The sequence below is a fragment of the Micromesistius poutassou genome, assembly GCF_964030765.1.
Source record: "Micromesistius poutassou genome assembly, chromosome: 8".
NCBI classification, from domain to species: Eukaryota; Metazoa; Chordata; class Actinopteri; order Gadiformes; family Gadidae; genus Micromesistius; species Micromesistius poutassou.
The window spans coordinates 12,373,248-12,394,523 of NC_140278.1; the positions used below are offsets into that span (position 1 = coordinate 12,373,248).

Consider the following 21,276-nt stretch of genomic DNA (forward strand, 5'->3'; position numbering starts at 1 on the left):
GAAAACCCCCGGCCACTGATTGGACAGCTGGCTGGCCGGCCAGTAGTATGATGTGACGTCACCGTCAAAGTGCAGGTTTCATACGGTGATACAACACTTTGCCATGATGTAACATTAATAACTTCAAAAGTTTAGCCTTTTTGTCTTACTTATTTTTATTGATAGCAAATTATGCTTTTGCCAGTTCGACAGCATAGCTTATCTTTTATTATCGATGCATTTTTATGTGCATTTCAAAACGTAAACAACGATTAACAAATGTTTATGTAGGACTATACATGATATATAACACTGTTCTGTGCGATGTTAAGTAGTATTTAAGTTTGTTTTGTGGTTTCTTAATTACTGCAATGCAGTGGGTAAAACTAAGAGAACAATAGAGGACTAACCCTTTAACTGGGCCCAACCCAGCCCCCCAGTTGACATGGTTTCCACCACTGTGCACAATATCCTGAATCTAGCCTACCAAGCTAAACAGTCATTCTTAGGTTACTGAAGTGAAAGAAATACTATAGCATAATCCATGGATTAGTCACCTGCATAAAACAGGACACAAAATGGCAATTGTCCACTGAATACTTTATACTGGAATATGTGTCCAATATACAAACTATAATACCAATATTAAATATAATGGTTAAAGATGGATTCATATTTTTCTTGCTTCCCAGATGTGACTTGGTTCCCCATTCTGTTTGATGAAAGCCTGGGGATAAGACAATACAACACGATAAGAAGCATTAGTTCTGGAATGATAAATAGTGTATAATGTTATCCAGGGTGTAATGTGTACAAAGGACCTCTGGGCCTGCCCCTCACCTCCATGTCCTCTAAAGTGGCAGTGCCCTCCTCCACTGTCAGTCCGAGGCCCTGGGCGAAGCTCGAGTAGCGCTCCTGTTGGAGTTAGCACGTTAGTTATTATCCCTTTAGCGGTGGATGACATAATAAGTCAGACAACAGAAATACATAATTGGCTATAACTGTAATATACTACTAGGTATATACATCTCAAAGTCAGCTAATAAACTCATAATTAAACATAATTAGAGGCAAAATCAGTAAATTCAGACCGTTCCCCTACAATCCTGAGTCTTTCCAAGACTGAGCTATCGGCTGACATTGAGATGTATATTAATGAACTTAATAAACTATTAATAAACTTGTTGACATTTTCAGGACACGATATTTGTAAGTGTGTAATGGATACATCCTTTTGTGATACTTTAATTTGAGATCCTGTCCTCCCGTTACTAAGGTAACGGGCGGATAACATCCCTGGCGGTCGTACCTTCACCATGCCAGGAAGGAGGCCTTCCTCCATGAGCCACACGGCGTTGCGCAGGCCCCTGGCGAAGGTGTCCATGGCGCCGATGTGAGCGATAAACAGGTCCTCCAGGTCCGTGGACTCTCGCCGCACCTTGGCATCAAAGTTGAGCCCTCCTGGTTGCAGGCCACCTTGTTCAATGACTGCCTGGAGACCATTTTCACAGAGGAGTCATCACAGGACAAACACAGGGGTCGCTCATTACACTAATTAGGGGTCTGCTACTTTAATGCATCGACATATTAGACAAGCGTCGGCCGTTGAAGCGAACGTCAATGTCGCTGCTATGTTGGACTGGCGACATGCTGGGCTGTAAACAAATACAGGGAAGGGAGCTGCATTTCTTTATGGCTAAAAGGAACTATGGCGTTTACATTTCTTAACTGATTTCAATAAGTTGTATATTCATATAAAATCATATTATATATATTTTATATATATATTTTATGTGCTTTTTTGAATTTTCCTATACACATTGATCATAAACCCTTGAATAAACAAGAACAATTTGTCAAACAATCGGTTGACAAATGTAAACATTATAGTGATGTATTTTCATCCCCTCGGAAGTCGAAAATGTACTGAGAGGTTCCAGACTTATACACATTTACTAATTGCTCTGGCGATGTCAGGCTAGCAAATTATGCCTTACCCACCAGAAACAACGGGACTGCACTGTGAACTTATCAGCATCCTACTGCTCTGGGTTTTTCCTCTTAATCCAATGGCTTGTCTCACCTTCATGACCAGAGTGGTGTTTTTGGTGTCCATAGGGAACTGGTCAGTGTCCCAGCCCAAGTCTGGGCTGCCGGTATTAGAGTCAACCGATCCCAGCATGCCAAAACTGGTCCACATGGAAGCAGAGACAGAAGAGACACAGCCAATAGGGCGCTCAAACGAAAAAGCTGATTGCTTTTGTAGGCATACTCAAACCCAATGAAAAATAAATACATGCTGTTTCTCTGGTTTACATTCAGTACAGGCGAGACATTTCTTGGGGACAATAAAGGGCATCTTACGCAGAGGCCATGACGATGTCATGTTCATAAGAGTGGCCTGCCAAGGTGGTGTGGTTGGGCTCAATGTTCAGCTTGAAGTGGTTGTCCAGTCCATAGTGTTTCAAAAATCCTATGACACTCATGGCATCTTGGTGAACGTTAAAAAACATGGGATGTTTAATGCCATGTTTATTTTTGAATACATGCAAGCTCCAATCAGTAAATTTGTCTTCTTGCTTTAGTAAATGGAGCAGCCGTACCGTAGTCGTACTGGTGCTTGCAAGGCTCTTTGGGCTTCGGCTCAATCAGGAATTGACACTTAAGTCCAATCTTTTCTTTGTACCCTGAGAACAAAATCACAGTGGCACAGACATTGCCCAAATGCATGAATACGACAAGATTAAGCAATTTCACAGAGAGAATAAGATCTGATTAGTCCCCATACTTACTGACAGCCATTTTGAAGAAGTTGGCCATGTGCTTCAGTTCAGCGGCTACATCGGTGTTGAGAATGGAATAGAAGCCCTCACGGCCTCCCCAAAATACTGAAATGATGAAAAATATTTGAGTGAAGAACTCAACTAACTTGAAAATTTATAACTGAGGAAAATGTGTACAGTGTGTAATGTATGTTCTTAATCTCTTCTACCAAAATTCTCTGCCCCCAGCTTCTTGGCAACGTCTAGGCCTTTCTTCACTTGTGCCCCGGCATATGCCACAACATGACAGTCAGGGTTGGTGGCGGCACCATTCATGTACCTGTCAAACAATTGCAGATGCTCAATGTAAACATACGCTTTGGTACTGGAATTGTACATTTTACACTGTAGTTAGGTTGTGTATGCAAAAGCATTGTGTTTAACCTAGACAGGGAGTCATCTCATCCAGCAACATCGGAACAAAAACCTGCCAGTAACAATTAACCCATGCAATAGCATGCATTTAATCTATAGAAGGCCATTTGAGTCCATATTTCCATGTTAAACTACATTTTTAAATTAGGGTTTGGACCAGGAGGATCACTCCACTGCTATGTAACCCACTACAGCACTGCCCCAGTTGGTGAGTGTCTATAACCCCAGCTGACCTCGGGTGAGCGAAGAGGTTGCAGGTGACCCACAGCACCTGGACTCCGGTCTGGGCCTGCAGCTGCAGGGCCAGGTCTGTCAGCTGGTCCAGGTTCCTGTTGCTCTCCTCCAGAGTGGAGCCCTCAGGGGCCATGTCTCTGCAGAGGGGAAACATGGGTCCTCACCACAGGCACCTGAATGTGATGGTCCACTGCAATTGAATTATCAAATCAATCAGTTTTTTTTCCAAAATAATTTGTTATAATGATTTTAATTGTAATTAACTATTATTCTACCCGGGAGGGGGGTTCACTCCCCCGGTCAGTGTGCGAAATACGGGGGGGGGAGGGGCCCGATTAACCCATGAGACCCCCTGAAAGCCTCAAAAGCAAAATTTGAAGGGGGTCTCAAATTTCATCAAAATTATTATATATTTTTTTTTATTGTCACTAATGGTCATTTAAATGTGTTTAAGCTCACCATGTCTAGTATTCAGAATTTTAAACATTTATTCACAAATATGTTCTATTTTTTGCCAAGCGGAGCCAGCCAGTCCTGTGCGCATATGCAAATTAGCCATGTGCGCCAAACAGAAGAAGGGCCCTATCTTGCGCCCGGTGCAATTGACTTTCTACACCGACGCATGCGTCGTTGCTAGTTTGCACCCGGCGCAAAGCTGATTTTCTCCCGCAGCAACCAGGCACCACTACACTTGCGCCTGGAGAGGCGTGTCGGCGAAAAGCAGGGGCGTGTTCCGGCGCAAATGATACTTGGTGCTATTTTAGTGATCTAAAAAATGCGCCAATGCAATTGCGCCACTGACCGAAAAATACCTGGTCTATAGCGGATAGCGCAGTTGTTTTTGCTATTTTTACGTGCCATGGAAGGTCGGAACTACAACATAGCCTACTCTTACACACATGTAGGCTATACACACAGGCATGCAAACTAGTCACCTTTCGGTGAAATTCGCCGTTTTTTTAACAAAATTGGCTACTTGTGTGATTTGTGGAGATCCATTGAGAAAACATTGGGGGTGGGGAGGGGGGGGGTCTACAGTCTGACGAAAACAAGACGATAACTAAATAAAAATCAATTTAGGATGACAAAAACTACAACAAAATCTTTTGACACTTTCGTTAACGAATAAAAACGAGACGAAAATGTAAGCAGGACGATTTGGGAAGCGATAGAATCAGAACTAAGCTCTTTATGTGGGGAAGTACTGATCATCCCGCCCGGCAGGTCAACTAGCAGGCGCTTGCTGCGTTGCAAGCAAGTGTCCCTTTGTAAACAGTTTGCCGCAACAATCACCGGTTAAAACACAACCAACTTCAGTCATCCCGAAATTCATGTGCATACTTAAAACTGTGCATACTTAGTTTTTTTCTTTCAAGCTAATGTTATGTGTGTTTTTGCTAAAATTGGATTACAATACAAGCTGAAAGAAACCACCGCTGTCCTGTAACGGTACCGGAGCTCTGTGCTGTCGACACCACAGCGGGGCACAGAAACACAGGATTCACTGTGGTTTCTGTGACATGAGAAACACTAAAAATGAATACTAATGTTTTATAAAGAAAACTATCTTAGTGGGAAAGCCACGCAACAGATAGCCACGGTTACATACAGTAATGTTCTTATGACGGGAGAAAGGAGCAGAAATATAGTATAGAGACAACTTGGAGCTGTGTGTGCGCGTATGTTTGAGTGAGAGACGGGAGTGGATGAGACAGAAAAATCGGACCCCCCTCCATTCTACCTCACAGGTACAGAAGGCGTGAGTGCAAATAAAGCTAGTGCATCCCAGAACAACAGACCAAGGAGGACGCCAGAGCAAAATGCATTGTACACACAGGATTAGCAGTCCCAATGATTGAAGATGAGGACTTTGTTTTAATGATTGATAGTTGATAGGAGGCTGACTGTTCCCCAGAAAACTAATAAGCACCTGATTGACAAAAATTATGAATCATCATTGGTGTTTTTGCAATTTTTTATTTTTCTGCAAAGAAAAAGCAAGGCCATATTTCTTTTTTATATGAGACTTGGTTATAAGATAAATAAAGTTGTTTCACGTTTATTTGCGCGCAGGTAAAAAAAAACATGCGCGCAGGTCAATTATTTTTTATTTGTGAAAAAAAAATCCTTAATTTTAGAAGTAAAAAAAAGAATTAAATTTTTTTTTTAAATAATGATAAAAAAAATGTATATAATTTTTTTTAATTATCTAAAAAATATATATGTTTTTTTTTGGACCTGCGCGCGTTTTTTTTTGACCTGCACGCATGTTTTTTTTTTTACCTGCATGCACGTCCAAAAAAAAAGGTAAAAAAAAAACATGCGCACAGGTCCAAAAAAAAAAACCTGCATGCGCAGGTCCAAAAAAAAAAAAACATGCGCACGCATGTTAGATTTTTTATTTTTATTTTTTGTATTTTTTATTTTAAATGATATTTATTATTATTATTATTATTTTTTTATTATATAAATTTTTTAATATAATTATTTTTTTAGAATTTTTTTCATATATATCTTTTTTTATATATAATTTTTTTTTTAATAATTAAAAAAATAATAATAATAAATTTAACTCCCCGGAGTATAACCCTGGAACCCCCTAATGCGTCTTTTTACCCCAAACCAGTTTGCATGCCTAACACAGCACAAACATGCAAACTATTAACCTGATTTCAATATTATGATGTCCAAGATTATTCATACGTGTGAAACTGCATAGAAATAGCGTGTGGATTGTGGAAACTTTTTTTCCATAGGGCTGCATGAATGAACATGAATGAAGTATAGTAGGCTATGTCATGCGTTAAAATTATAATAATAACAATAATACATTCGAGCAAAGTATATTCCAGGCTTCCAAAACAAAATCTAGTTTTAGGGTAAATGATTGGTTAAATGATTTGGGAAAGAATCAATGCATCTGCAAACACCGTACAGCAAACACATATGTTCTTGACCCAGACATTGTGTACAAGCCCATTACTTTTAGGATTGATGAGTATTTGATCGTAAGAAAACATTGTTTTACCGCGAGTGAGTGTTTAAAAGAATGAATGAATGTGGGTGATGCTTGGTGCGTGTGTGTGTGCACGCCCATCTGTCTAAACACACGCAAATTAAACACGTAACGCATAATGCAGTCCATGGTGATGTATATTAACAGGGGGACACATGCATATTATGAACACAAGTCAACAACGATAATGTATACAATACTGGTAACAAACAATGTTTGTTAATGTATTGCCGCATATCATTAAATAGACCCACAGTTGCGGCCATCGAGGAATGCGTCCGGATGTTTTAAGTTGTCTTTGCCGCAATTTAGGCCTACATGACGAATCAGTGTTTCTGAAGTTGGAGAAGAAAACGCTATTACATGTGTTAATTATGCCTATTATTTGGCCATAAACTGAGCCATTTGAAGTTTGAAATTCATGTGGTCATGCACCTGTCTCTGCGGAGACTGCAAATGCGCTGTCAAAAATCAACTCGTCAAGTCAAAATGCGCTGGCTCTTAAAGGGGATGGGAGATTCCACTCTCATTGGTTTAACACACCTACGGGTTTCAGCCCAACCCATTTTAGATTTGCGCCAGGCACAAAGCTAATTTATCTCGCCGTCATAATAGCAACAGCACCATTGAACCGCCCACAAAGTACTTTGACTTTGCGCCTTGATGTCTGCTAAGTATGCTATAGGCCTACTGCATGAGAAAATTTTAGATAGATATTGCGCAACAATCGGGAGATGGGGACCCCCCCGAATATTGAAGGGTATTTCGCACACTGCTCCCGGTCATTTAAACGGTTAGCTTGAAATTAAAATAATAATAATAAGAAGAAGAATATGGATAGTTATAATGAAGATGATCACAATATGAAAATATAACTAAGCAAAAGGTTTTTGGTTGTCATTTTAACAAAAACTTATATTTGTGATATTCTTAAATGAATTAAAGTTGTGAATCCTCACAATGGTTGAATCATCATTATACACTAAGTCAATGAGGAAGCAACAAGTTAACACTTTTGCCTGCAGGCAGTGCCCAAGACAATTAGAATATGATGTTCAAACCTCAATCCAAACAAAAGCACAAAGAGTTCTCATTTACTTTACCTGTCATGAAAGGTGTAATATTTCACCTGTCAAAACAAAAAACAATAAACACATATGATGAGATGACATGATGACCTGAAGGGTATTCCATCAAAGTCGCAACGAAAGTGGCGCTTAGTTGATTAAATCCGGTTAGAACTAGTGCCAACTTCCACTTAAGGCTTAAGCCGTTCCATCAACGCAGTTCAGCCGCGCCTTGCTCGGGTTAGTTCAAGCCAGGCTAACGTTATCCTGGATTACGCGCATTCACAAGATATGTAACCAACCCATAACCGTGAATGTCGAATCATGGATCAAATGTCCGAAAAGGACCAAGTGGGATCTTTTCCAGCGGCGAACAGAAGCTGCTTGTGGAGGTCTATGAGGAGTACAAGCATATAATAGGCTAACTCAAAAAGGGAACACCGTAACCATTAATAGAAACAGGGAGGCTGCCTGGCACAAAAATCGGCGATCTGTTGAATGCATAAGTAGTATTAAGCGTAACATATTTTAATTTAATATTGACCATGGATTTGAAAGCAGGGAGATAGTCTCGAGTTAACGTGTCAGACTTGCACCCGGTCGTCCGGGGTTCTATCCCCACACAATTAGTAATATAGGAAGGATTACTAGAGAAATCAAATAACTTTTCATGCCATTTATTTTCCATTTCTTTGAATATTCTTAATTAGGGAATTAATAAAATTAATAAAGGGAATTACAAAATGAAGCCAACGCCAAGAATACTATGACATACTCTGGACGCAAACTCGGGTCGCGCCTATCACAGGGCAAGTGCTAGACCATTCACCCAGCCGCTGATTCCAGATTACGCGATAATACATAGATTTGTGTAAAAATGTGTTGAAAAAATAGCCACAGTAATAATAGATAGCAATTCATTGAATTATTTCATTTGCATCATTTAATCTTAGACCCTTAGTGAAAATATACGCTGTTTGTACTTCATGTACATTTATGACAAAATTGTGAGGACTAGGCTTGGCGGAACCTTCTGATGGTACAATTGTTGCTGACAGATGGATTTCTCTGAAACACCGCTCAAGTTAGCCTGACAGTTAACCTGCTCCCGACCAGGTTAGTTTGGTCGGATAAATTGCCATGGTTACTTAGCGGAGATTCCCTTAAGTCACGTTCATGGAACGCAACACTAGCTGAAAGAAGCCCGGCTAAGCTAAATAAGCCCGGCTTTGCGCTTAGCCTGGTTGATGGAATACCCCTCAGGTTAGTTTGGTCGGATAAGTTGCCATGGTTACTTAGTGGAGATTCCCTTAAGTCACGTTAATGGAACGCAACTCTAGCTGAAAGAAGCGAGGCTAAGGCTGGGTTGCACCAACATGGATTAAATTAATCCTGGTTTAGGGTTAATCTAGGGTTAGCAAATCTAGGTTTAAACTGGTTTATAATTAATCAGAGACGCGTTGCACATCTTAGTTTTAACCCTGGATTAGTTAAACTAGTTTAAACAAGGATTAAAATAGGATTAGTTTGTGTTCAGTGTCTGCGATGATGGATTCTGGCGAAATGTGAACAAAATTACGATGTATGCTTGATAAAGATGGACCACAATGTATTCACCAGCTCTCTCGTGAATAAATGATTAACTTGTTGCTTTTATTTACAGCGTCCAAGTCTATATTTACAGAGGGGAGAAAATGAGTGGCTCCTGCCTAAGTGGCACAGCCCAGGTCGGCCTTGAATTACAATGCAAAGGCAAAAAAGGACGCGGCAGGAGAGAGGAGGCGGATGTTTCAAACTGGCGGAGGACCACCAATGATTACGGACCCTCTAGCTGGGTTCCCCCAACATGGTAGCTCAGGTCAAAGAAAATCATTGATATGATCCTGCAGCTGTGAAAACTATTTTCATAAATTTAAATTGGGTTTAACCTATCTCTAATTTTCCTGCGATTAACTCTTTACTCTAACCCCATTCAGCGAAGATATACAGCCATGTTGTCAAGAAAACTGTGATAAACCTAACATAAACCTCCTCCAGAGGTGGTTTAAATATAACCATTAAACCAGGTTAAGATTACCAAAGGGTTAAATATAATCAGCATTAATATTAAACTACGTTGAAACTAGGTTTAAAGTTTGGTGCAACACGGTTAACAGTTAAACCTTGATTTAATCCAGTTTAAGAGTTAATCCATGTTGGTGCAACACAGCCTATGAGAAAGCTTAGCTTGGTTGATGGAATACCCCTCTGGTGACTCAGGAGGATACACACAATTTACATATACTCAAATTCAATGGCAGCCATTTCACTGACCCCTAGCTTGGTGAAGAACTCGAAGGCCGCATTGAGACGATTCCTGGCGGATTCCATTGGGGTTCCCTGGTTCCAGGGTCTATGCAGGGTTTGGGAACCAAAAGGGTCCGCACCTGATGGAGAAAAAGAGAACCGGCAAGTCGCCTAATTTCATTATGCTTTATATTAGGTGTAATGCTTTGGCCTGATGGAGCAATACTGTGTACACACACATTTATTGTGCGTGTGCGTGCGCGTGTGTGTGTGTGTGTGTACCAGTTCCGCAGAAGGAATGCCAGTAACAGACTGAGAATCTCAACCAGTCTTCCATCTTTCTGCCCAGCAGCACCTAAACAGAGTAAATCAGGAGCACTGTATATCGACATGTCTTCAATTGGAAGCGTAAGGTGTTTACATTTCAATGTTTATATAGGCTGTGATGCCCCCTACCTCCTGAGCATTGTATTGCTTAAAGCACATGACGTCATGAGGTCCAGCGCTAGGCAAGTAAGGGATTTTGGAAATACCTGCGTGAGACAGTCAAATAATCGAATTATTTTAAAGCAATGAAAGTGGATATCTTGTATGAAATACACAACATTAAGCATGCAAAAGATAACAGACAGCAGGAAATGGAGGGGACAGAGTCCAATAACTCCATGTGTTTTCATTTCAATCGCTCTGCAAAAAAGACTTTCTGCAGAAAATGCCTACCCAGATACACATTAAAAGGAAGACTTTTCACAATGTCGCAGTTTATCGGTGGTTAAGGCCATTACCCTTGAAATATTCCTTTTCGGTTGCCATGTTAATCTGCGTAACTTCGAAGTAATGTTGTGGAGTTGTACGTGCTAGTTGTCGTCTTCCTCGGCAACCAAAAAACTGCAATCCTGTCCGCAGCCACCTGGTGTCACTAAGCGCCCTCTGTTTTCAAAGTGCCACACAATTTCTGACTTAGGCAGGAAAGAATGTCAATATCCATCTTTGCACATTTGCTACGTCAGAAATGAAGAAGTAGTCGATTCATTGGAGTTTTTAGAGGAAGGATATGAACCACAAAATGTGATGCAAGTATAGAGAACACATTAAGTAAACATGTTTAACATGTTTATTTAAATTACAATTATGCTTTACAAAATCGTACTGACAAAATTAAACCAACAAAAAAGTAGAAACAATAATAGGACACCGTACTTACATTACCCATAAATAACACACATCAATTTTTTAGAGCCTTTGGTCTGACACATGCCAGGTGAAAACAAACATTTACAGCAGAGTATACCCCTGTGCACCATTAAAGCCCTATTGCAATTCTGCAGCACAGAACGCACGGCGCACACACACACACACACACACACACACACACACACACACACACACACACACACACACACACACACACACACACACACACACACACACACACACACACACACACACACACACACACCTTCTCACAACTATGGAAGGATGTTTTGCATGGTTTCAGGACATGGGTCCCAGCATCAACTTAACAGCTGTTCCTCGCTATGAACAACAATGTTTAAACATATTGCATAAGATAAAGAACATTGAATGAAAGGCAAAAACTTAACGACTAAATACCAGGCACTGTAGAGAGAGGCACTAAATAGAACCTTCAACACGACTGGTTTGGCCATGATGACATTTCACACACAAGGGTGGAGTCAGGACTGTGTACTGAACTGGGCGTGTGGGTGCCTCGTCTTCTTTGTCTACTCCGTTTTTATGACATCCATTTTAATTTTGTGACATCGGAACCAAAATGAAACAGGAAGTGAGGTTTGTGAATCACATGATGTATGAAGCTACCAAGCCCCTCCTTTAATCCTATGAACTGAAACTAATCAGTTAGGCTTCTAGTTTCTGTGTTTTGTGTGTGTTTCATAGCAAGAAAAAAATGTGCTGTCCATGTGAAATCGTTTTAAGAGCTTTGTTCTTACACACCAAGGAAGAAATGGTGGCATCTTTGCTTTTGTCCCTGGACCCACTAGCAGCACAGCTCAGAAATACTCTTCCTCATTCCGGACTCCTGAAGTCTGTTATTCCACTGGGCACTTCTCAAAAACAGTTCAACAGTAGTTCGATAGTCTCCTTGCAGGGAACCGCTGAAAAAACCTTGCATTTCTGCAGCTAACACACAAGACCTCCGCTCATCAACGTCCATCACTCTGTTTAACATTTATATCTGAACATGACATCATGTCCTGGTTTGTGTGTCTTTTTTGCCCACTCTCCTTCTTCCAACCGTCCAAGCAGAAGGAAGACGCTCTGCTATGATGTAGAGGAGTCCGCCTGGCTGAGGTCCATCTCCCGCTCTTCCCCTGGCTTCTGTTTCTTCTTCCTCTTCCTCTTCCTCAGCTTCTGGCCGGCGTCGCAGGGCTTGCAGACGCAGCAGAGGATGCACGGAGACACGAGCAGCAGGAGAGGAGATGTCACCAGTGCAATGAGACTCACTCCCACCAGGATCCCCACCACCTGGAAGGAATGACATTCATACAAGTGAGGGGATCATATTAGCCCGTGGTGCTCAGTCTATCCCTGTTTGACACATGCACAGGAAGTTAAAACCAGGTGCGAGTAGATCATTGTTGCCCGAAACGCTATAATGAAAAAAGCAATAAATAAAAATTTACACATGAAGGCGGATGCTATGCGGTGATTGCTGCAGATTATTGGATAGACGCCCAAGTGAAATCATCATATCATCCCATCATAGAAACGGAAATGGGTCACTCGTTTCATAAACACATAGATTTATACAATGCCTCCCAAAGGTCTTTCTAATCGAGTATCCTGGAGGAAGCTTAAGTGGGAAAGTAAGGGAATTTGAGACAAGCGGATTACAAACACTTTATAGGTCCTGTTTGCTGAATGAGTAGTCAAGTATTCTGGCTAAAACCAGTTGAGGTCTTATAAACACTTGGGAATTTTTGTAATAAAAAAGGAGGACTACGAGGATAGTAGAGTATATGTAGTCATGGAAACGATAAAAACTGATTTGGTCAACAGCTGACATCTTCCCAAAGCACTAATTCCAGACTGAGTTTACTTTAATGAGTAGAACACGACAATTGCTCTCTCTAAATGTGATTACGCTGAAGTTGATACAGAAAACCCTAAACAACTCAAAAGTCAATGTTAACTTATACGTTCTCTTACTTCTATGTCCTTAGTTGATATAGCAGACTAGAGCAACCACATGTATATTCCTTAAGATCTCAGTGATGTGGGTTAATAATCACTGTAGCATTGTCCTCGTTAGCCAGGCAGCTAACAATACAAGACATGGGACCACATCAGACACTGCTGGTGTGTTGCCAGTCAATACTACCCGGTGGCCTCATGGCAGGGAGGCATGCTGGGAGAAGCTCTTACCTGTGTTCTGTTCCACATGACTGATGCTCTGGAGTGGCCCAGCTTGTTTCTGCATGGCCCCTTGTCATAGTGCCGCAGGAAGATGTCACCCTGCAGTTTCAAGATAAAAGGCAAGGTGTCCAGGATGAGATGGAGTTGGCCTGCCTTTGGTTTGAGGTGTTTCATATCATCAGGAAACGGATGAATTGTAATGTAACGTGGTACTCAGTTAATAAAAAACAACAGATAGACAACAGACATCCTGAATTCTGATGTGTAAGCAGACTCATTTAAATGAAATTCACCTTAGACTGACTTGTCCCACATGATGTCATCATCATTTGCCAATACTTTGATATAATTAAGTGATGATAATCTTGATCATGAAAGCATAATGATAACAAAAAAAAAAACCTGAAATATTGCATGTCGATTATATGTTGGCAAAATGTACGACCAAAGTGTTGAGAGGCAGGGTAATGAGCAGGTGTGGGACTCACGTCCAGGTTCTGCAGGCAGTACCAGCAGAAGGTGTGCTTGCAGCTCTTGCATAACATCTGGGCACAGCCCTGGTTCCTTTCGATGTAGATGTCACACATGGGACACTGCTTTATGGCCGTGTCACAGTCGCTGCTGGTGCGCTCCCTGGGGGCGGAGAGAGGGTTGAGTACTACACAATATGGACAGCGGAGCCGTGTGTATGTACGCACACACACACACACACACACACACACACACACACACACACACACACACACACACACACACACACACACACACACACACACACACACACACACACACTGTAGCTGTGGTGGGAGGGGCCCTGCCTGCTCTTGGGGGAGGAGGAAGCAGACATTATGGGCTGAGTCTCGGAGCAGCTGTGGTCGTGGCCCCCCCACGGCCCCCTGCAGGTGGAGCAGAAGACGGTCTGGCAGGTGGGGCAGGGCACGGAGGTGGGCACGCCCTCGGTGGTGCTGGGGCTCAGGCTGCACACGGCCTGGCACTCCAGCACCGGACACCAGGCCCTGCTGGGGTCCAGCTTCACACCTGAGAGAGAGAGAGAGCCACACACACACAAAAATGGACTTTAATCTTTTCCCATTGCCAATAGACTAGTATGCCTTACTGTTTATTCCAAGTCCAATATCGAATGAAGGTGTCGTGATTGATGGCCTGCCTGAACAATTACTGTTTGTGGATACACAGTGTTTTATTACTCGACTATAGGGAAAGAGCAATATAGCCGAGGTAAACAAACAATGAAATCTAATTCAGAGATGTTGACACAGGATTTTCCGGTCCCTCAAGTACACTGCTATTGCCACTTGTAGACAAAGATGCAATGCCATTCCTCAGCACAAAAAAATACTATGTTTAAAGCATACAACAACCAAGCTGGAGGTCAATGTAGTATTCATGTATAGATATGTCTAGTGGTTGATTTATTATTTGGGTATTTATGTGACAGACTTCCAGCCATTGATGTAAGGCCTATCAATGGCTGGGGTGGACAGGACATAGACCACTATTGGTCAGTGCTCTTCTTAGGCCAACACCTACCTCTCTCAAACTTTAGACGCTGGTACAGCTCCAATTGTTCGCCAGTGACCAAACTAGCGATCTGCAATCACAGAGAAGAAAAATATAATAAAAAATAATAATTTAATTAATTATATGTAACAAATTTGGCCAGAGAGCTGTGTTCTTTATGTAGAAAAAAAAAGCAATTAGCTAAAAAGCATTAGCCAAGGTTTGATGAACATAATTTCTATGTCAGCCACTTTTAGTTATTTAGAACTACATTTAAATGCATCACGTCATCAAGGAGCAGGTAGTGGTTAGGCATCACTGGGAGCCAAATACCCAGCATTCACTAGAATCTAGATTCCAAAAATAGTCTTTACTAAGTTCACATTGAAAACTTTAGCGGGCCAAATGTTAAATATACTCCAAATAGTGCTTCCACTATGGGTAGATATATTGTCAAGGTTAGAAGACATCTCTGGTTAGAGATAGGCAATGGAAAGTGTGTCCATAATAAATGCAGTGGACTGCTTCTGCAACACTGCTCCAAGTAAACACCCGCAGGTATTCCCCCTCTCAAATATCTCTTCTGGGGCCAACAGATGCCGCAACATTTCATTTAACCTTCAAGTAGTGCAGTGCAAACATTTTGAATTTCCGTTGGAGTTCCCTTGCCTTGTTGTCAAACAGTTGCATGTGTAGTAACCACACTCTCCCCGTCAAACAAGTAAAAGGGGGTGGGGGAAACTACTATACAATTCATTCCCTCACACCTAAAAGATGAGAAGAGAAGAAACTTTGCCCGCACACAACAAAACATTCCAGTGCTTTTATTGGGAAATAACAGCTGTGCTCTTACAGGGTAGTTGTTTTCTGACCTGATCTACAGAAGCTTTTTTTTTTTTAAAAGCACACCCTCACCTCAGAGTCCAGTAGTACTCCAGTCCTGTGACAGGCCATGTCTGGGCAGGTGACTGCTGCGCCCCCGCCCTCCATAACCGCCAGCCCTACATACTGCTGCAGACACTGGACCAGCACAGGGGAAACAACAGCGGCATTAGGGGGTGTGTGTGTGTGTGTGTGTGTGTGTGTGTGTGTGTGTGTGTGTGTGTGTGTGTGAGACTGTCAAGCACAGCAATCTGATGATCTGTTGTGAAATACATTTGATTGTCTTGAGCTGCGGTCATGACAGAAAGTTGGATGTTGCGAAAGAATGGACAGTTTTCAGGAACTCAACAACCCCAATTTTGAATTTATTCTGTAATCAGAGTCACTGGAGAAGGTTTAATAAAATCAGTCTAGTGTTGAATATGTCATATCAAATACAGTACATGGGTTTTCCTGTAATCATCACTCCCACAAACCCACAAAAATGTGACAAGCAGAGCCTCATAAATCCTCTGACCTCCTGCGTATGTGGCCAGCAGCTTGATAAACAATAGAAACCTCTGATAAGATGTTTAGTCTCACTTCCTGCATACCTACGATGCTCTGGGTGGGTGTGCCCTCATACTTGGAGAAAGACAACCAACATTGTGGTTCAGATGTTATTGTAGGTGAACAAAGCAACATTGTATGACAGGTCATTTTGGGCAGAAAAATTCCAGGTTTCCAACTTTGCATAGATTGTATGATGACGTAGAGAAGCTTAAGGAGAGGTGTACGATGGAGTAGGTTATGAAAGAGTGGAGTAGGCTACAAAAAACCTGTACCCATGTCACCTACCCCAAGTGGAACGTGTGCAAGAGCAACAATTTAGCAGCCGGAAATTTACTACGCAGTATTCTTTCACATTTGTATGAGATTATTTATATTGCTGAATAATAGTGTGTGTTAATAGTGTGCCTGAGATTCCCCCCTTTTAAACACCAAGGCCCAGACAATATTAATAATGATGCTTACTTACATAATAATAGCATAATATCAGTTCACAAGACATTTATAGTTTGGTGTCGATGAAGAGGTACTCAAGTCATACTGATGGTTGGAGTCCATAATGCAGAAAAGGGGTGCGTCAGATGGTGGTTTTAGAGGAGAGGAGAGGTAGAAGGGTATGGTATTGTAATGTAGGGAAGAGTAAAGCCCATGACGAGATACGTTGGGAGTACAAAGTAGGTTTGATGGTGGGTTAGGGTAGAGTGGGGCATGGGAGAGTAGGAGAGGGTAAAGTAGAGTATGCACCACTAACATCACCTGTGGGTACTTGCACTACACCTGTCGGTACTAGCACCACACCTGTGGGTACTAGCACTACACCTGTAGGTATTAGCACTACACCTGTAGGTATTAGCACTACACCTGTGGGGACTAGCACTACACCTGTGGGGACTAGCACCACACCTGTGGGTACTAGCGCTACATCTGTGGGTACTAGCACCACACATGCGGGTACTAGCACTACACCTGTGGGGACTAGCACCATACATGCGGGTACTAGCACTACCCCAGCGGAAAAGAGGTTACTAGGCGGGCTTCCTGAAGGAAGCGTAAATGTAAGTGTAAACGTTGCATATCAGGCAACGCCTAGGTGTAACACTGCCCACTGCTGACACTGAGGAAAATCCTCCCCCAATAACGGAAGAGATTGTTACAACCAATAACAACACCCGAGGCCTAGGGAGAGCCAACCCTAGAAGGGACCGGGCTAGTTGCAGACTTCCTGACTCAGGGAAACCTTTCATGTGAGTAGAGGGCAAGAACTGTGGGTGAAAACTTGGTGGAGTGGGTCTTGGTGTTGAACATGGTTCAAATGCATGGCATTGTTATAATCCTGTAATAAAGAATGAAATCATTGTTGAATGCAAATGCATGAGGGAGTATTTCAGCCCTAATAATGGCCCACAAAGTCTGCCACTTTCTGAATTATAAAGAAATTATGTAAAAGCAATATATTGGCAATACACCCACATGATGTCCCAAATAAAAGGTTGGGAATCGAGGGAAAACAAGTGTACATTGATAACGTAAAAGCTCCCTTCCAGAGCAGATAGGCGCCCAAATCATAACAACATCACACAACCAAGTAAATAAGTCCAGTCTCGAAAAAGGACTTGGACAGAAGTCATCCGTGTTTTCTCTTGTGCTCAACCACCCTTGCTAAAGTAGTCAAACCCAACAAACAAGCTATACAGGTAATACAACATATCCTGTAAGACCTCATCTTTACCATAGGAATTAGACTTTGGAATGTTCATGAAATAGTTATAGTGTAACAGAGTCCCAAAGAGGTACGGGCTTGAATGACATTTCTAGATTAAATATCGGATGGGACTCGCTTAGGTTCAGCCTCTAAACAGGGGGATTTTCAGCCAGTGACTGGGGTTTCTCCAGAAACCCTTGGATCCCACCACAGTGGGTACTAGGGTGTGATATGGCAGCAGAGCCTGGTGCGTTTGTACGTACGGCGGTGCAGAAGACACAGCTGCAGGAGTCCAGTCTGTGGGTGGCTGCCGGGGGCTGCTCGCTAAGGCACAGCTTGCAGTGGACACCGGGGCTGGGCCGGGGGGGCGTGCCAGCAGGGCTGGGCCGGGGGGGCGTCCCACCGGAGCTGGGTCGGGGGGGTGTCCCCCCGGGACTGGAATGGGGGGGCGTCCCACCGGCCTCGGCTGTGACCTGGCTGGAGTCCCCTGTGGCTGGCTGGGCCATGGCGGGACTCCCGGCAGACATGGTGGTGGTGGTGGTGGGGCGAGGCGGAGGGGGTGGTCGGTCAGTTCAGCCCGGTGCTGGTTGTGGGGGTTGATTTCAGCCCCTCTGCTGGGGGGCAAGGGTGGCGAGGGCCTCCATGTTCCTGAGAGGAGAGAGTCATGCATTTTTTTACATTTCCTGTTTGAAACACATACTGTACATGTGATCTCTGTTCTCTTAATAAAGATACTGAAGTTGCAACACCATTCATAACAACCATCAACAAATACAAGCAAATTACTAACAAGCAAAATACTAACAAAAAATCTTTCAGGCACGGTTTCTATTTGACTGGATCCTTCCGTCTTAGTCACAGGACCCCAGTCACACAGCTTCTAGTGACGTGGTCACTTTCTAAAGCAAAACAGACTCATGACATAATGAGTCGCATTATAATGAACCTGCTCTCTGCTCTGTCTGAATCTCTGTTGACCAAAGGTGTGGTCGATGAAGTCAAAAGGTTATATCATGTGTTATTTATGGAAGAAATATGTATTTATCTGGTCATATCACCGTAAGAAAAATACACTAATGGGACGCTCTGGTGGTTCACCAGGTAAGAGTGCGTACCATTAAGGCTTAAGGTTCAGTTCAATTTTTTTTTCCCCAAATCCTTCCCAAGGCACAACATGAGATGTTATTTACCAAGTCTGCAGAGCCGGTGTGTTGCTCAGCAAAAAATGACGTCTCTTAGTATTCCAAAATGACAAAACAAAGACCACAGGTTGTATATGAATACGACGGCACCAGTTTACCAAATAGAGGAGTCAGGCTTGAGCGACCACGTTCTGTCTTTATTTCTGTATTTCTAACTGCTCTAAAAGGTAGCTGCTTGCTACACTTGTGTACATTCAGTATTGGAACAGGAATAGCAATTATGAAAATAAACCGGGCCTATCACAAGGATCTAATCTTGCCATAGCTCGTATAACCCCATTGCTCCCTGTGGCAAAGTGCAACCACTTTTGTTTAGTTCTCCCAAAGTCAACATTAGTCTAAACGGAATCATTTCCATATTGGAGTTGCGGTCGGTCTGTACCTCTGTTGAATTCAACAGCAAGACATCCACGTGGGCCAGGTGAGTAGAGGATGTATCTGGCCTGATCTGGTGTCAAAGAGCTCCTGGGTGGGAGGGGGAGGGGGAGGGGGTGGGGGTCAACCAAATATGATCCTCTCTTTGGTTCTATCCAATCCCTGAAGGCATGAGAAATTATAAAACCATAATCTGGGATTGGAAAGGATTAGTATTGAAGGAAACAGTGGGTTCCATATAAAACAGGATCGCCTAGGAAACTGACATTCCAGTGTGTTTTTCCCTGACTGGCTCAGACATGCTGCATCACAGATTGTCACACACGCAGGATAGTTTTCCATTGCGTTGTTTAAAGGTTGCTTTTAAACTTTTACCAATGGTTCAATCAATATAGACACCAACTCTCCTAAATTTACATTGAGTGCTGATCAATTGTGCGTTGTTGATTCTTTATGGAACATATAAGACAAATATGTGTTACAAAAACATATATACAAACCCACTTGGCTAGTAGCTAGACGGCGTACAATGTTTCTCTTGTGCCCGGATCCGAGCCCTACCTCCCTACAAGGATTTCGGTAGTAACAATACTGTGTAATGTATTTCCCCAAATGCACAACCGTGCTATCATGCCCTGACATTGCGCGAGGGCTACAATGAGAAACAATTAAAAACATTTCCGCAAATCTACCTCGAAGGCGTATCCAAAAAGACTCATCCAGTTAGTGGTGCTTCCCCTTGCCATGGTCTGCTTCGTTACCAGCCGTTCAACGATCACGGCCGCCTTCTAAATAAAACTGTTGTTGTCTACCCGCACGCGCTTCGATCAAACTGAACACACCTGACAACACGCAGGTAAGACATGCCAAACACGCAGGGAAGACGCATGTCAATCACGCAGGAGAGGCGCATGTCAATCACGCAGGGGAGACGCTTGTCAATCTCGCAGGGAAAACACGCGGAACCAGAACAACGCAGTGAGGGCTACTGCTGCTTCTTCTGCATAAAAACGGCTAGAACATACGGTGCTGGAGGAGAACAAGCAGGACTTGTGTGGCTTTAGGATTTGTGGCTATGTGTTCACGTGCCCCTCAAGTAAATTTACTTTCACGATCAGGAATATATTCCACCCAATCAAATACCAGCCCGCAGACAGGACTAGTGTTTATTGTAGCAAAGTGATGTTGGTCGAAACCAGACACGTCTGCATCCTCAAGGTTGCATAGACGTAGGGCTAGGTCAGAAAATGAAGTGGCGCATGCACAAAACCCTTCAGACTCAAGAGAAAAACGACATTGGGATTAAATTGCATATGTGAGGAGGCAATGACACGTTAAAGTAGCATAGAAGACAAATCCTACCTTGGTGGATAAGCACTATGTGTAGCTCTCTCTTCCCGGTTGCACAGCCGCAGTGCTTATACTATGACACAGACACATCTGTTGATAAAGGTCTACTATACAGACAATCCCTGCTGTTGCTGCGCTATGCCATTTGCTCCCGTCTTTCTTCTTGCTGGTTGAAAGGTTGTCAAATTGCCCATATTGTCGTTGGTATGTAACACCGAAACCATTCGTAGCCTGTGTATATTTTGAACAGACATACGTGCCCGTTTATTCAGGTCTGCTCTGCGCCTGTGTTGCCTTCGGTGCTTCACTGCTTTCCCAGGAAGCAATGTCTCGCATTGATTTCTCACGCAATAGACTCATTACTGCCCTCCTGCGGAGTTTCAGTGCATCTGTTATCAACACATGGCGTCAACACATGCATAGGACATGTTTGTGCTTTTCTTTTAGCAGTGCACTCCGAATTAAACCGCTTGAAAGTATTATATATATAACTACAATTTATGCAATTTTTTCCTCA

General features: G+C 42.7%; 2 protein-coding genes across 5 annotated transcripts; both read right to left on the reverse strand.

The window, feature by feature from the left end:
* Positions 1-148: 148 nt before the first annotated feature.
* Positions 149-11,505, reverse strand: LOC311351938 (uncharacterized protein). Its single transcript, XM_084472097.1, has 15 exons — positions 11,394-11,505; positions 10,565-10,709; positions 10,236-10,312; positions 10,062-10,134; positions 9,807-9,919; positions 7,530-7,555; positions 3,410-3,547; positions 2,972-3,081; positions 2,772-2,867; positions 2,583-2,666; positions 2,344-2,470; positions 2,063-2,168; positions 1,289-1,471; positions 820-894; positions 149-706 (listed from the first exon to the last, which is right to left on the reverse strand). Exons 2-15 carry the CDS (start codon positions 10,590-10,592, stop codon positions 650-652), a joined length of 1,293 nt encoding a protein of 430 aa, XP_084328223.1. The 5' UTR covers positions 10,593-10,709; positions 11,394-11,505; the 3' UTR covers positions 149-649.
* rnf144b (ring finger protein 144B) lies at positions 10,880-21,033 on the reverse strand. 4 transcript variants are annotated; one of them, XM_084472100.1, is made up of 10 exons: positions 20,772-21,033; positions 19,417-19,499; positions 19,023-19,066; positions 18,096-18,480; positions 15,615-15,719; positions 14,730-14,790; positions 13,997-14,216; positions 13,667-13,811; positions 13,188-13,277; positions 10,880-12,287 (listed from the first exon to the last, which is right to left on the reverse strand). In XM_084472100.1, exons 4-10 carry the CDS (start codon positions 18,357-18,359, stop codon positions 12,084-12,086), a joined length of 1,089 nt encoding a protein of 362 aa, XP_084328226.1. In that variant the 5' UTR covers positions 18,360-18,480; positions 19,023-19,066; positions 19,417-19,499; positions 20,772-21,033; the 3' UTR covers positions 10,880-12,083. The 4 variants fall into 4 exon arrangements, with proteins under 4 accessions (XP_084328226.1, XP_084328225.1, XP_084328224.1 ...); XM_084472099.1 differs by lacking the exon at positions 19,023-19,066; XM_084472098.1 differs by lacking the exons at positions 19,023-19,066; positions 19,417-19,499.
* Positions 21,034-21,276: the final 243 nt, after the last annotated feature.

Coding starts and splice junctions, on each gene's coding strand:
- rnf144b (XM_084472098.1), bottom strand. CDS start 18,359: ATGTCTGCCGGGAGTCCCGCCATGGCCCAGCCAGCCACAGGGGACTCC. Junction 15,720..18,095: donor GCTGTGTCTTCTGCACCGCC/GTACGTACAAAC, acceptor GTGCTGGTCCAG/TGTCTGCAGCAGTATGTAGG. Junction 14,791..15,614: donor GAGTACTACTGGACTCTGAG/GTGAGGGTGTGC, acceptor CTGTGATTGCAG/ATCGCTAGTTTGGTCACTGG.
- LOC311351938 (XM_084472097.1), bottom strand. CDS start 10,592: ATGGCAACCGAAAAGGAATATTTCAAGG. Junction 895..1,288: donor TCCTTCCTGGCATGGTGAAG/GTACGACCGCCA, acceptor TAACTCCAACAG/GAGCGCTACTCGAGCTTCGC. Junction 707..819: donor CCACTTTAGAGGACATGGAG/GTGAGGGGCAGG, acceptor TCTTATCCCCAG/GCTTTCATCAAACAGAATGG.